The following is a 15,633-nucleotide window of genomic DNA, read 5'->3' as shown; positions in this document are numbered from 1 at the left end:
TCCGGGTGGCGCATCCTTGTGACGCGCTCTGGAAACTCAGCGGTCGCCATGGAGCTGTTGGGCGAGTATGTTGGGCAGGACGGGCAGCAGCGGCAGCTGCGGGTGCCCTGTGAGGCGCCCGGCGACGCCGACCCTTTCCAGAGCCTGTTGTCGGGAGTGGCCCAGATGAGGGAGCTGGTGGCCGAGCTCTTCGGCCCCCTGGTACAGCGGGAAGCGCAGGACAGGGAGGCGGTGGCACCGGACGAGGCCTTGGACGGTGAGCTCTGAGACGGTGTGGAGCGACAGGAGGGCGGGGCAGGGGCGCCCGTGGAGAGTGGCAGACTTGGAGAAAGTGAGCCTCAGGGGAAGAAGTTTTTCCTAAAAGACGTTGGCACTTTCCGCTGTATTTGGGCTGATTAATCTGGGCTGCTTCTTACCCAAGCGTTTTCGCGATTCTTCATTTATATCACAAAAAACGTGCTGCACGCCTCCTGCTAGGTGTCAGGCATGGGGCTGAGCCCTGGAGAAAGAATGAGGTGAAGGCGACTCGGTTCCTTTACCTGCGAAACTCTCACTCTGGTGAGCGGTTAGACAGGTAGACACTCTGGGTAAAAAGGGCGAGTGTGACCCCAGGGCCTTCTGTAACTGTTGCAAACCCAGGGAACCCCGGAAGGCTTCAGAGAGGGCGTGACTTTTAAGCTGGCTATTGAAGGATGACAGGGAGTTTTCCCAGGTGTGAAATTACAAACATGTTTGGAAGGCTGCCATCTATCGCAGAATAGGAGCAGGTTCCGAAGATTGGAACAGATTTCAGTTGAGCAAGTCTGAACTCGCAGGGACTCCTTCCCTTTCTCAGTTTTGTTTGTGAAGTTTGAAAGTCAAAGCGGGAAATTTAGCTGCATTAATTTTTTTTTTAAGTCTCATCTTAAATACAAAAATAGGGACATTTGATTGCCCTGAGCTGAAGAACCTAAAAACTGAATATTGGAGTCAGGACTTAGCTTTTTTGTAGAGGAGCTTAAACTGTACTGTACTTTTTTTCTTTCCATCTTGTTTTCATCTTGATAGTTTCAGATAATTTGAAGGAGCCAATTCAGAACATTACACCAAGTTCAGACAATAGGTTGTTTCCATGAGAGTGAAATCCTGTTTCTTGCTTCCAAAATACCTCTCCTAATCTGTTGAAAATATTACCATTGGCATGAGAATGAATATAGTTAGAGCCATTTAAAAAAAAATTTTGTCATTACTTACTGCAGAAATAACTGCCACCTGTTCTGTTAATGGTGTAATGTCTTTGTATAGATGGACATGTTTTTGTATCTTTAAACAAGTCCCCATAAAGCTTAGGTTTGGATTTCCATTGTTAAAAGTGACAGAGATTAAAATGACGAATTTTAACTTATATGAATATACCAAGTTTTAAAATTATAAGACTTACTAAAGAAAAGTGACAGAACCCAACACTAAAAAGACAAATAATCCATCTACCAAATGTACAGAGGATTTGAATAGGCAGTTCTCCAAATAAGATATACAAGTGGCCAATAAGCACATGAAAGGATGCTCAACGTCATTGGCTATCAGGGAAACGAAAATCAAAACCACGATAAGATACCACTTCATGCCCACTAGGATGGCTATAATCAAAAAGAACAATAAGTGTTGCTAGGATGTGAAGAAATTGGAGCTCTCATACATTGCTGGTGGAAATGTAAAATGTACCTTCTTTGGAAAACAGTTTGGCAGTTCCTCAAAAAGTTAAACATGAAGTTACTGTATGACCCTGCAATTCCGTTCCTAGTTCAAGGGAACTGGAAACATACGTTCACATAAAAACGTATGCATGAATGTTCATAGCAGCATTATTCATAATAGCTAAAAAGTAGAAACAACACAAGTGTCCGCCAGCTGATAAGTGGATAAACAAAATGCATGTTGATACAATGGAATGTTATTCAGCAGCAAAAACCAATGAAGTACTGATAACTGCTACAATGTGAATGAACCTTGAAAACATGCTAAGTGAAAGAAGGCAGACACAAAAGCCCGCATATTTTATGATTCGTTTATATAAAATGACCAGAATAGACAAATCTGTAGAGATAGAAAGTAGATTAGTGGTTGCCAAGGGCTGAGAGGAATAGGAAGTGGCTGCTAAAGGGTGTGGGATTTCTTTCTGGGATGATGCAAGTGTTCTAGAAATTAGTGATGATCAGTTGCTCAACCTAGTGAATATACTAAATCAATAAACCTTATACTTTAAAAGAGTGAATTTTATGGTATATGAATTATATCTCCAAAAACAGTGATAGAAAAGAAAGGTTTTAAACACCAAAATTCCTGAAATCTTTTTTTTTTTTTTTTTTTTTTGTGAGGAGATCAGCCCTGTGCTAACATCCGCCAATCCTCCTCTTTTTTTGCTGAGGAAGACGGCCCTGGGCTAACATCTGTGCCCATCTTCCTCCACTTTATATGGGACGCCGCCACAGCATGGCTTGCCAAGCAGTGCGTCGGTGCGCGCCCGGGATCCGAACCAGCGAACCCCGGGCCGCCGCAGCGGAGCGCGCGCACCTAACCGCTTGCGCCACCGGGCCGGCCCCCCTGAAATCTTTTTAACCATACATATTTCAGATCTGATATATGCATGGTTTTATTAACCCCTAAAGTGAAATGGTCTCATTATCAACCATTTTAGCTATCTATATTTCTTTCAAGCACTGAACATATTGTCATACAACAAATATTTATTTTAAAAGGTGATGATGAAGATGATGTGGAAGATGAAAATAACATTGATAACAGAACTAACTCAGATGGACCATCTGCAAAACGGCCGAAACCACCATCTTAACAATAGCTTTTATGAAGTTTAAAAGACTGCTACTATAACTTAGTTATCTCATACTGACATTTAAAGAAGACTTGTGCTCTAATTTGGAAAAGCATTTGTTTTGTTCTCCTGGGACAGTTTTGTCAAGGAACTGTCTTGTCTGTTTCCATCAAAAAAAGATATAATAAATGTTTAGAAATGTATCTGTTTTCTTGAGTGAGAAATAAGTTTCAGATCATGGAAATAAAATACAGTACTTAATGTGTAAAATCCTCTTAAGTTGGCAACTGAATTTTTATTGTTTTCTACTTTTTAATCTTTGAATTAAATTGTGTGATGTCTACATCTTTCAGCTTCTGCTTCTGTTATAAAAAGTACAGTCATGGTTCAGGGGCAGTAACATCTCAAAGAACTGACTTAAGCAAGTGGTGAAAATTGGGTATTAAATATTAGAATGGCAGGGGGCCAGCCCCGTGTCTTAGCGGTTAAGTGCACGAGCTCCGCTACTGGTGGCCTGGTTTCGGATCCCCGGCGCGCACCGATGCACCGCTTCTCCGGCCATGCTGAGGCCACGTCCCACATACAGCAACTAGAAGGATGTGCAACTATGACATGCAACTATGACATACAACTATCTACTGGGGCTTTGGAGAGAAAAAGGGGGAAAAAAAATTAGAATGGCAGTTCTGTATAAGTGAAAGGAAGATAGAAATAGAAATACTGAAGAGAAAGGAGACCCCTTGAGAGAGACCCAAGGAAACCTTGAGTCCAAACTCACACTCAATATACGGACATCCAGAGATGATACCACTCAACAAAGCACAGCCAGATGGGGTGTGCTTTTATGCCGTGATATGTTATCTATATAAACACAAATTTAAGTCTTTAAGTAAACAATCTGTTAACTATAACTTAGATGTCTCCTCTCATCCTGTAGCCTGTAGTAGTGATTTTGCTTAACAAAGGACTATTGAATCTTTTAAAATATATATTCCTAAAATATGTGTGTGTGTCTTCCTTTCTGCTCGTCAGTGGGACTAAGGCTTTTTTTTACTTTGCATGTTTCCTGGTTCATTGAGATAGCTAAAATAGAAAGCAATCAAGTAGCATTTACCTAATGAAATACAAATAGTCATAGAATTTTAGAGTTGGAAGTAACTCCACAGCTTATATGATTTATTTCAGAGATAAATTGAATCTTAGAATAGGTCTTTGGGCCGGCCCCATGGCTCAGCGGTTAGGTGCGCGCGCTCCGCTGCTGGCGGCCCGGGGTTCAGATCCCGGGCTTGCACCGAGGCACCGCTTCTCCGGCCATGCTGAGGCCGCGTCCCACATACAGCAACTAGAAGGATGTGTAGCTATGACATACAACTATCTGCTGGAGCTTTGGGGGGAAAATAAATAAAATTATTAAAAAAAAAAAAAGAATAGGTCTTTGCCCAGAGTTACAGAGCAGCCATTGGCAGAGTTGGGTTATACACGTAGCCTGTAAAAGATTACTGTAGTACTCTCCCAGTTACACAGTCTGAAATCTATAGCTTAACAAAGTACATGCTATTAAGGAAACTGAATTTACACATCTTTTCATATCTTTAAAGAATTGTTTTACTTGGAACATTAGTCTTCCGCTAAGTACTCTTATGTAATCAAAACAATACCAACTAAAAAAGTTTTATAAATGGTCAGAAATTATCTTGTTTGTTCAGTTTGTGATAGTGTCTCTAATATTGGGACTTCAATTCGGTTATTGATTTATAATCTTTTTATACAACCCTTAAAAAAACTTGTATAGTTAAAACAGTTCTTATTTTTAAAGTAATAGCTGAACTTTGCTCCTGAACATTTTGTTTCCATCTTTGTTTAGTACATGTGTTTATAAAGAAGAAATTTCAAGATATTCATGCTTGTGGTCCAGTGTTTTGAGGTCTGGGTTATAAGTTTGATAGATCTTTTCCTTAATTTTAGTACTGATTCTAGTTCTAATACTGTCTTCTTCGTAAATGAGCCACATGTGTGACAAAAAGGATCAGTTTTAAAGACTGGTATAAAAGAAATGCCTTGCCTGGTTTTCTAATCTGCCTTCTAAGGGTACAAACAGCCACAGGCAAGCAGAGCACAATTAATCTCTGAAACAGCTCCAACTTTACGTTTTGTACAAGAAAGCAACCCAACAATCCTACGTAAAAATAAACTTGACACTAGAGTTAGATAAATAATCTTTTAAAATGTGAAACATATGGAGTTTAAAATGTGAAATAAACGGACATATGCAAGATAGATGTCTTTTCTAGAAGTGCTTTTGTGTCACATTAAGAAATACTTATTTTAATAGAGTTCTGTGGCCAAGGACAAGAACTTTTACTCTTTTATAATAGGTTGCTGTTGCTTGGCTGTAATATTAGTTAAGAAGTTTAAACATTTAAAAAAAAATCACCTGGGGAAAAAAATTTACCTTGAAAAAAAAATACGGGAAAAAAGTATGGGAGGAAATCCGTTTTTGCCCCCAGTTTAGGGATAGTGTTCACAGAGGATTTACACTTCTGCAACTAGTTGCCTTTCGAATCCTGGTGACCTCCTTTGCCTGTCTTTAGCTCTTCTCGTCCTTTAGGTTTCAAGTTAAACTTTCCCTCCAGGGGACCTGTCTCGGCTTCCTAGACAACGTTAGGTCCTTGTGCTGTGTCTCTGTGGCACCTGCCTCCCCCCTCATATTACAAAATGTACTTGATTAGAATTTTTTCTTCAGCTCCTCAGAATTTTTTTTTAACTTTTATTGAGAAGGCTTGTACTTTTAAAGGAAATGAAGTTTATGTTTTCTTCCAAATGAGAAAATAGTTGGAGACATCTGTGGCTCTCAGTTTATTATGTAGTACTTTTAATCTAGTTCCTATTTAGTCTATTAAAGATACACCTATTTCTCAATGGAATTGTTCAAGCTGTACAAATATAGAATATTGGGCGGGCCCCGTGGTTTAGTGGTTAAGTGCACGCGCTCCACTACTGGCGGCCCGAGTTCAGATCCCGGGCACGCACCGACGCACCGCTTCTCCAGCCATGCTGAGCCTGTGTCCCACATACAGCAACTAGAAGGATGTGCAACTATGACATACAACTATCTACTGGGGCTTTGGGGGGAAAAAAAGGGAGGAGGCTTGGCAATAGATGTTAGCTCAGAGGCGGTCTGCCTCAGCAAAAAGAGGAGGATTAGCATGGATGTTAGCTCAGGGCTGATCTTCCTCACACACACAAAAAATAATATAATAATAATAAACCTCTTAAAAAAATGTAGAATATCATTTCTTATATAATATATTGCAGTAAGATTCATGCATAAGACGTCCTGAAAACCTAGGCTTTTTAACTCAATTGTCAACCACTCTGTTGTGATAAAATGTTTATAAGAAATTCCTGGGCCAGCCCTGTGTTTATAAGAAATTCCTGGGCCAGCCCTGTGGCTTAGTGGTTAAGTGTGTGCGCTCCGCTGCTGGCGGCCCAGGTTCGGATCCCAGGCACGCAGTGACGCACTGCTTCTCCGGCCATGGTGAGGCCGTGTCCCACATACAGCAACTAGAAGGATGTGCAGCTATGACCTACAACTATCTACTGGGGCTTTGGGGAAAAAAATTTAAAAAAAAAAATAAATAAATAAAATAAAATCAATGTCCTTAAAAAAAAAAAAAGAAATTCCTGTTTGAACTTATTGTGGTTGGTAGTTGAGCACAGCAAAGTTCAAAACTATTACCATAAATGTAGCTGGTGATAATTACAAATAAAATTAGCATGTTTGGGGAAATTAATTACACTACAATCATTTTGTGATAATTACTTCTTGGATATTTAAGTATATAGTAAGAGTAGAGTGTAAAATTCTTACAGATATTGGAGAATATTTATAAAATAACACTTGGTTTTATTTTAACAAATAAGAAGTTGGAGGGCCGGCCCTGTGGCTTAGCGGTTAAGTGCACGCGCTCCGCTGCTGGCGGCCCGGGTTCGCATCCCGGGCGCGCACCGACGCACCGCTTCTCCGGCCATGCTGAGGCCGCGTCCCACGTACAGCAACTAGAAGGATGTGCAGCTATGACATACAACTATCTACTGGGGCTTTGGGGGAAAAAATAAATAAATAAATAAAATCTTTAAAAAAAAAGTTGGATAGTTTTTGTGATGAATTTGGATACTTTTCTCACTACTTAGAACATAATAAATTTCAGGTAGATTCAAGATTTTTAGTGTACAAAACAAAACCATGAAAGTGCTAAAGGAAAATGGAGTAATAGTTTTTATAGTCTCAGAGTGAGGAAGGTTTCCTAAGCAAGATTTTTTTGTGTGTGTGTGTGAGGAAAATCAGCCCTGAGCTAACATCCGTGCCCATCTTCCTCTACTTTTTTTTTATATGTGGGACGCCTGCCACAGTGTGGCTTGATAAGTGGTACATAGGTCCATGCCTGGGATTTGAACCTGTGAACCCTGGGCAGCCGAAGCAGAGCATGTGAACTGAACCACTACACCACCAGGCAAGCTCCTAAGCAAGATTTTTAAAATCCAGAAACCATGATAGAAAAGATTAGTAAGTACAGCTACATAATAATGAAAATTCTGAACATTCTGTAAATAAGGTTAAAAGACAAAGAGGGGAAAAGTATTTAATATTTTCAGCACAAATGACTAAGAACTAATTTCTTTTATAAATCTCATGTGTACCAGTCAGAGAAAGACAATAGAATTGGGCAAAGGAAAGGGCAACAAAAGCAAAAATAAACAAATGGGACCACATCAAACAAAAAAATTTTTGCACAGCAAAGGAAACCATCAACAAAATGAAAAGACAACCTACTGAATGGGAGAAGATATTTGCAAGTCGTACATGCAATAAGGAGATAATATCCAAAATAAAGAACTCACACGGGCCGGCCTGCTGGCATGGCAGTTAAGTTCGCGTGTTCCACTTCTGCGGCCCAGGGTTCACTGGTTCGGATCCTGGGCGTGGACCTACTCACGGCTCATCAAGCCGTGCTGAGGCAGCATCCCATATAGAAGAGCTACAACTCTACAACTATGATACACAACTATGTACTGGGACTTTGGGGAGAAAAAAGAAAAAGAGGAAGATTGGCAACAGATGTTAGCACAGGGCCAATCTTCCTCAAAAAAAAAAAAAAACCACAATATAAAAAAAAAAAAAACCCGACTGAAAAAGGGGCAGAGGACTTGAATAGACATTTTTCCAAAGAAGACACAAAGATGGCCAACAGGAACATGAAAAGATGTTCAATATCACTAATCATCAGGGAATCAGGGAAATGCAAATCAAAACCACAATGAACTATCACTTCACACATGTCAGAATGGCTGTTATCAAAAGGAACAAGTGTTGGGAAGGATGTGGAGAAAAGGGAACCCATGTGCACTGTTGGTGGGAATGTAAACTTGTGCAGCCACTATGGAAAACAGCATGGAGGTTCCTCAAAAAATTAAAAATAGAACTACCATATGATCCAGCAGTTCCACTTCTGGGTTTTATCTGAAGAAAATGAAAACATTAATTCAAAGAGATATATGCACCCCTCTGTTCACTGTAGCATTATTTATAATAGCCAAGATATGGAAGCAACAACCTAAGTGTCCATTGAGATGAACGGATAAAGAAGATGTGGTATATATATACAATGAAATATTAAAAATTGTATGTTATATATTTTTCAACATAAATACAGAAAAAGTGAAACTTTCAAACAATTTTTTATTTTAAAAAGTCATGCTTTAAATTTAATAAGAGCAAATCAGCCATATTAACAGTTTAAAACATTGTCATGTAATTCAGGGCAAAAATTAACCAATCCAGACTTAAAAAACAAAACATGCACATTTCCCATCTGACTATTACTTTGTCAGAAGGAAGAGTAGAATGCGACTTCTAAGGAGGTTAGGAGAGCTGAGCTAAATATGAGGTAGGGTACCATAAAAAGAGGAGAAGGTGTTTTTAAAACTGATGTAGCCTTAACCTTGAAAAAATTGCCCTCTAGCCAGTGCATTATTCTCAAAGTATAAAATGAATTTCACAGTGTTGCTATAACTATTCCAGTTCTCAGGTGACCTTTGGGATCAGAATTGCTCTATTTAAAGACATGGCCCAGGAAATAGTGAATGCTAGTCAGTAAGCTTCTATTTAAATCTTCTAAAAAGTAGCAGCTCACATTGGGGCAGCAACAAGGCCACTGGGGTATGGTTTTAAATAGAAATTTACTCTGATGTCAAAAATTCTGCTGGGGATAGAATTAACTTCTAGAAACACATTACTAGTTTAAATGAGTGCTTTATGGGGCCAAGGTATTGCCTTGAACATCAGAGTACTGAATTGTGTGCTGTAGCTCTAAGAGGTCATCATGGCACTTGGGGCATATGTTACGTAGCTTAGGAAACCATAATCTTCATGCTTGTAACTTGAGAATTTCTCAAGGCTGTCACCACCACTTAAAACCTTGTTTGTGAATGTGGTATGTTTTTTTTTGCATCAGTAAGGAAAATCCCAAGACAACCAACATCACAAGAACTGTTGGCAAAAATAAATTAAGAGACTCATTTTAAATTTTGGCCTTGAAAAGAATACATCACTACATGCTGAAACCTGAAAGAGCTTTATGCTGTGCACTTAGCAGTAAATGTTAACTTTAACTTTTGTCATCTCTGGAGAGTGAACTAGCTTGTTTGTAGTCTATTGAGGGAGGTGTTCAGTGGCAATAAGAATCATTCATGCAGTAAACAATTACTGAGCACCTGTATATGCTGGGCACTTCTCTAGGCATAGGGCATACAGTGGTGAACAAACGACAAAATCTCTCCCCTCATTGGGTTTAGAGTCTGACGGAATATATAACATGTCATGTGATGGTGAGTGCTGTGGAGAACAGCAGGGAAGGAGGATGCTCCATTTTCAACAGGGTGGTCAGAGGCAGCCTCGCTAAGCTGACAGCTGAGCAAAGGTCTGAAGGTGGGAATGGAGCAGGCCAGGGCTGAGCATCCAGGCAGAAGGTACACCGAGTGCGGAGGCCCTGAAACAGGTTTTTCTGGTGTGTTCTAGAATCAGAAAGAAGACCAGTGTGGCTGGAGTGGAGTGAGGGGTGAAAAGAGTACTAGAAAATGAAGTAGAGGTCAAGGGCCACTTATTTAGGACTTCGTATGCCATGTTAAGACTTTGGGTTTTATTCTAAGAAGGGAAACTATAGGAGGATTTTTGAGAGGAATAATATTTTTAAAGGATCCCTCACCACTTGTTTGCTAGTAGACTTGGGGGACTTGAAGAGCAGATTTTGGTGGATGGAGAGAAGATCAGCAGCTTGGTTTTGGACAGGTTGAATTTCAGGTGCCTGGTAAGACATCTTAGTAAATATCAAGTAGGCAGTTAGGTATTCAAGTCTGGGACTTAGGCGATAGATGCAAGGTAGTGATATAAATTTGGGCATTTAAAGCCATGAGCCTGGATGAAATAAGGGAGTAAGTGTAGAAAAGAGAACTGGGCCATGCCAACATTTAGAAATTGGGCAGATCCCCAAGGAGGAGCCAGCAAAGGAGACAGGAGAACCTGGTGAGGAAGAAGCATCAGCGTCAAACCAGGAAAGCATCTAGAACCGGGCTAATACATAGTAGCTACTAGCCACATGTGGCTCTTTACGTTAATTAAAATTTAAAATTCAGTCCTTCAGTGACACTAGCCACATCTCAAGGGCTCATTTCATGTGGCTAGTGGCTACTGATTTGGACAGCACAGACATAGAACATTTCCGTCACTGCTAAAGTTCTGTTGGGCAGTGCTGATCTAGAAGCCAACTGAAGAAGAGATCTCAGGGACAGGGAGTGTGTCAAAAACTGCTGAGAAGTAACTTGATGACTAAGACGTGGCGGTTGGATTTAGTTATGTGTAACTGACAACCTCTTGACGAGAGAGAGTTTTTGGTAGAGTGGGAGACAAAAGCCTGATAGAAGTGTATTCAGGATAAAGTGGAGGAGAGGAATTGGAATCAGAAAATATAGACACCTTGTTTGCAACTGTGGGCTTCGCCTGGCAGCTGTGTGCAGTCTTCTGGTGTGGTCAGGTCGTGTTGGTCACGTCCACGCTGACACTGCCGCTGCTGGGGGCCTGACAGGCGCAGCCCGGGGCTCCTGGTGCTGTGTGCCCAGATCCATTTCAAGTGGCTGCAGGAGCAGCTCAGGACCATGAAGGTTGCCATTGTGCTCACCTCCTGCTTCCTGTTTCCTTCTGCCATGGGGCTGGGTTTTGTCACACCTGGAGAGCTGCAGAAGCAGGGGAGTGAAGGCTGTCCTCTGCCTCACCTTGTGACCTGACCACTCCTGGCCTGTCCTGATCATGTCTGCTGCATTCCTGGCTGGTCTCCCCTAGATCATGGCCTTCAGTTACAGTGACCTCTTCTGCAATCATGACCCTCTTGATTTCTCCAGGGTGACATCCTGGGACTACATATATTGGTTTATAAGGCCCTGCTCAGGAGGGCCCCCCTTGTAACAATAAAGTCTATTTAAACCTTGAAAAAAAAAGAAAGAAAGAAAATACAGACATCGCTTTAAAGATTTGCAATTCAAACAGCTGGGGTGAACTTACCACAAAATATTTGTTGAAGCTGTTCCAAAGGCAAACACAGCTCTCATGACTAACAGTTGAGTCTTTGTGGTGCCTAAAAACCCATGGCCCAGTGATTGTCAACCCTAATAGAATCATTTGAAGAGCTCTGAAAATACAATTGCCTGGGCCCTTCCCTCAGAGATTGATGTAATTGGTTGGGAAGGGACCCTGGCATTGTTTATGTGAGTTTTGCTTTGTTTTTTATTTCCTTGGGTGACTCTAGTATACAGCCACAGTTCAAGACCCACTCACTGCCTTCGACCAAAATGAAAATACTGGGCCGGCCCCGTGGCTTAGTGGTTAAGTGCTCCCACTCTGCTGCTGGTGGCCCGGGTTCAGATCCCAGGCGTGCACCAACACACCGCTTCTCCGGCCATGCTAAGGCCGTGTCCCACATATAGCAACTAGAAGGATGTGCAGCTATGACATACAACTATTCACTGGGGCTTTGGGGGGGAAAATAAATAAAATCTTTTTAAAAAAAAAACAAAAAAAAAAACCTAAAATACTAATGCATGATGATTCCCAATCATGGTCCAGAATTATATGGAACTTTATAAATGTGTCACAGAATTTATAAAGTGATAGCATATATTTGATGCAAAAATGAGTTGTGGTATTGTGGTAAGCTTTTCTGCCAGTGATTTGGACATTGAGAATGTTAAATCCATCAAGAAGGAAGTCAACACTAGATAATCTTAATAAAGACTTTAACACTACTCATGGTGAACAAACATTCCGGTTTGATTATTTTATGGGTGCAGTTACTCTCATAGGAACACTTTATCTGATGATTCCATTTCCCCAAAGAGAAGCTTTTGTTAATTATAAAAGCTTTGAAGTAGAATCAAATTCTAAACTTAGGGAATCACATTTTTTTACTTTAAAACTGGTAGTGTCAAGTGAAATAAATCAGAGAAAGACAAATACTGTATGATCTCACTTATATATGGAATCTAAAAAAAAAAAACTACCAAACTCATAGAAAAAGAGATCAGACTTGTGGTTACCAGAGCTAGAGGGTAGGGGGAGGGGGAACTGGAGGAAGGTGGTCAAAAGGTATAAACTTCCAGTTATGGGATGAATAAGTACTAGGGATATAATGTACAACAGGACTGTAGCTAACACTACTGTATAATATATAGGAAAGTTGTTAAGAGAGTAAATCCTGAGTTCTCATCACAAAGAGAAAATTTTCTTCTTTTTCTTTCTTTTTATTGTGTATCTGTATGAGAAGATGGATGTTAGCTGAATCTACTGTAGTAATCATTTCAAAATATCTGTAAGTCAAACCATCATGCTGTATGCCTTGAACTTATATAGTAATGTATGTCAATTTTTTTCAATAAAACTGGGAAAAATGTTAAAAAAAGAAAAACTGGTAACATCTTTAAAACCAGAAAATTTACGTGCTGACTAAAGCTCTATGAATTAGATGTTTGTTTCTGTGATTCAGTTATCCATTCCCTATCCTGGCACTTTTAAAAAAATAAAATATCTGGCATGTTTCCATGAAAAACACTCAACAGCATTACTTCAAGTGTAGCTGGAAGTAAAATGACTCATTAAACCACTGTGGGATATAACTATTTTTCTCATATATGGAAGCAAATATTGACTAGTTATGGATCCTAGGATGCTTGCCCCTTCCCTAAAATCCCTAAAGCACTCCCTATATTTGCCATTTATCTCACTACCTAGTCTTGTTTTCACTGCTTTTTGTATTGTGATGTGAACATGAAATAAATGACGATCTGCTATAATACATAGGTCTCCTATCCATCAATTTCAACCTCCTCCTCAAATCTAACAGAGCTAGGTTAATTTCACCTTTCCCTCTTTACCAAAAGAGTGCTTTTAACTTTTTTTTGTGAGGAAGATCAGCCCTAACATCCATTGCCAGTCCTTTTTTTGCTGAGGAAGACTGGCCCTGGGCTAACATGCGTGCCCATCTTCCTCTACTTTATACGGGACACTGCCACAGCATGGCTTGACAAGCGGTGCGTTGGTGTGCACCCCGGATCCGAACCCGCAAACCCTGGGCCGCCGAAGCGGAGCATGCACACTTAACCGCTATGCCACCAGGCCGGCCCCATGAACTTTTTTTTTATTATTTTTTGTGAGGAAGATCAGCTCTGAACTAACATCCATGCTAATCCTCTTTTTGCTAAGGAAGACTGGCTCTGAGCTAACATCTATTGCCAATCCTCCTCCTTTTTTTTCCCCCCGAAGCCCCAGTAGATAGTTGTATGTTATAGTTGCACATCCTTCTAGTTGCTGTATGTGGGACGCAGCCTCAGCATGGCCGGAGAAGCAGTGCGTTGGTGTGCGCCCGGGATCCGCACCCAGGCCGCCAGTAGCAGAGCGCACGCACTTAACCGCTAAGCCACGGGGCCGGCCCCCCATGAACTTTTAAATAGCCATAGACAAAATAAGAATAATCCACAACTTGGATAATTAATTCCTAAAGAATCAAAAAATAGATTAACGCTGCAATCTGAAATTCAGTAATTACATCTGAGAATACTGCATTACTCCTACTCTAATTATTTTAATATTTCTTCTACCAAGGCAGTTTGATCTTGAAAGAGAGAGAGGGACTGAGCATTTACTCACCAAATCCCCAAATATTAGAATTTGAAGTATAAGAGAGAAAGTCTACTTCCATAAAAAGGAATTACTACTTTACAAGTGGCAAAGTCACCAACCTCGCAATACATCAAGCATTTACAAAACAAAAAATAATTGAAATAATTTTCTTAATTTCCAAACTATCACTGCCTCAGGACTAATCAAATACAAAAAACTGCTCCATGATTTTCCTCAAATTACCCTCTCTTTTTGAGAAGCAGTATGGTGGAATGACAGAGCTGGAGATGTCAAGCCAGACGTCCTGGCTCAGATCCTGGCTCTCCCACTTACTGCTGTGTGCCCACGGGCAAGTTACTAATTCCTGTGCCTCAGGTTTCCACCTTTCCTCTTCTGTAAAGTGGCACCAGGACCAGTACAGCCTGCCTCACAGGATGCTGGGAATGAATGCAAACCATTCAGAAAATGTTTCCTGCCGCATGCCTACTATCACTAAGTACCCAAAAGATACAAGGGATTTGGTTATCTGACCCTCGCAGAAACACAGGTATTTCAAACTGCTGCTTACATTGAAGATTCAGTGTATTGTAGCGAAAAGTATCATTTCAGTAATTAGACCTTTGGAGGTAGTCAAGAAATGAGATTAATTGGAGGAGGATTTAATCGTGCTCCTTTTCAGTTACAAAGATGCCTGCTTTATTTTTCAAGTAAAAGCTTGCTGTGGAATGCTCAGCCCTCCATTCTGGTCAAATCAGACTTAAAGGTTGAGGTTGCCAGAAAACTTTCAGATTTTCAGTAGCTCATACAAATTGAGAAAAGCCTTCTCAATACTACTGCCATTTCCACTCTTTGACATGGCTAGGCAAACAGTACCTAGTGCTGAAACATCTGTCATTTGCAAGAAGCACTAACAACTCAGTGGTTAGGAACAAAGGAGTCACATGCCTAGTTATGACTCTGGCTCCGCTACTCACCAGCTGTGTGACCTTTGGCAAGTTACTTATCTTCTCCACTTCAGTTTCCTTATCTGTAAAATCTGCATAATAACTGCTATCTCATAGGGTTGTTGGGAGGATTAAATGAATTAATTCATTTAAGCTCTTAGAACAGGGCCCAACAGAGTAAGCCCCCCAAAATATTATGATTATTATTAAAACCTATCACTGTAAAACATTTCCCTGATATTAATGACATAACTGTATAAAAATATATCTTGAGCTCAACCAGGAAAAAAGAAAAAAAATCCTAAAATCTAATATTTCCATTTTTTAGTTATTTGTATTGGCACCAGACATGAGGTAGTACGTACAAATGCAAAGCAGGAAGTACAAGGATCACATCTTCATGCAATTAACCTGTTGTCTGAAGACCAGACCTTAGGCCAGAAAAGAGAATCGGAAGGATGATGACTTGCTGGTATCTTTTAGAGCAGGATCACACATCTGACAGGGACTGGACTAAATATTTTCACTGGACACCTTGTTTCCATCTCCTCTGTGTCAGATTTCTCAACTTGCAAACAGTCTCTTCCCAAGTAGTTTTTTTTTAAACCAGTAGCATTAATAATGCTAGTTAATAATACCAGTAGCATTACCAA

General features: G+C 40.4%; 1 protein-coding gene across 1 annotated transcript; it reads left to right on the top strand.

The window, feature by feature from the left end:
• The first annotated feature begins 14 nt into the window (after positions 1 to 14).
• GON7 (GON7 subunit of KEOPS complex) lies at positions 15 to 3,155 on the top strand. The gene is made up of 2 exons (XM_058567599.1): positions 15 to 256; positions 2,739 to 3,155. The coding sequence occupies exons 1-2, from the start codon at positions 49 to 51 to the stop codon at positions 2,831 to 2,833; spliced, it is 303 nt and encodes a 100-aa protein (XP_058423582.1). The 5' UTR covers positions 15 to 48; the 3' UTR covers positions 2,834 to 3,155.
• The last annotated feature ends 12,478 nt before the right edge of the window (positions 3,156 to 15,633 follow it).

The sequence above is a fragment of the Diceros bicornis genome, chromosome 24 (assembly GCF_020826845.1).
Source record: "Diceros bicornis minor isolate mBicDic1 chromosome 24, mDicBic1.mat.cur, whole genome shotgun sequence".
Lineage (NCBI taxonomy): Eukaryota > Metazoa > Chordata > Mammalia > Perissodactyla > Rhinocerotidae > Diceros > Diceros bicornis.
This window is presented reverse-complemented; position numbering and strand designations above follow the sequence as displayed.

Excerpts from the sequence above, each read along its gene's own strand:
- GON7 (XM_058567599.1), top strand. The coding sequence starts at position 49 with ATGGAGCTGTTGGGCGAGTATGTTGGGCAGGACGGGCAGCAGCGGCAG. Across the intron at positions 257-2,738 it reads ACCGGACGAGGCCTTGGACG|GTGATGATGAAGATGATGTG; the intron begins GTGAGCTCTGAG and ends TTATTTTAAAAG.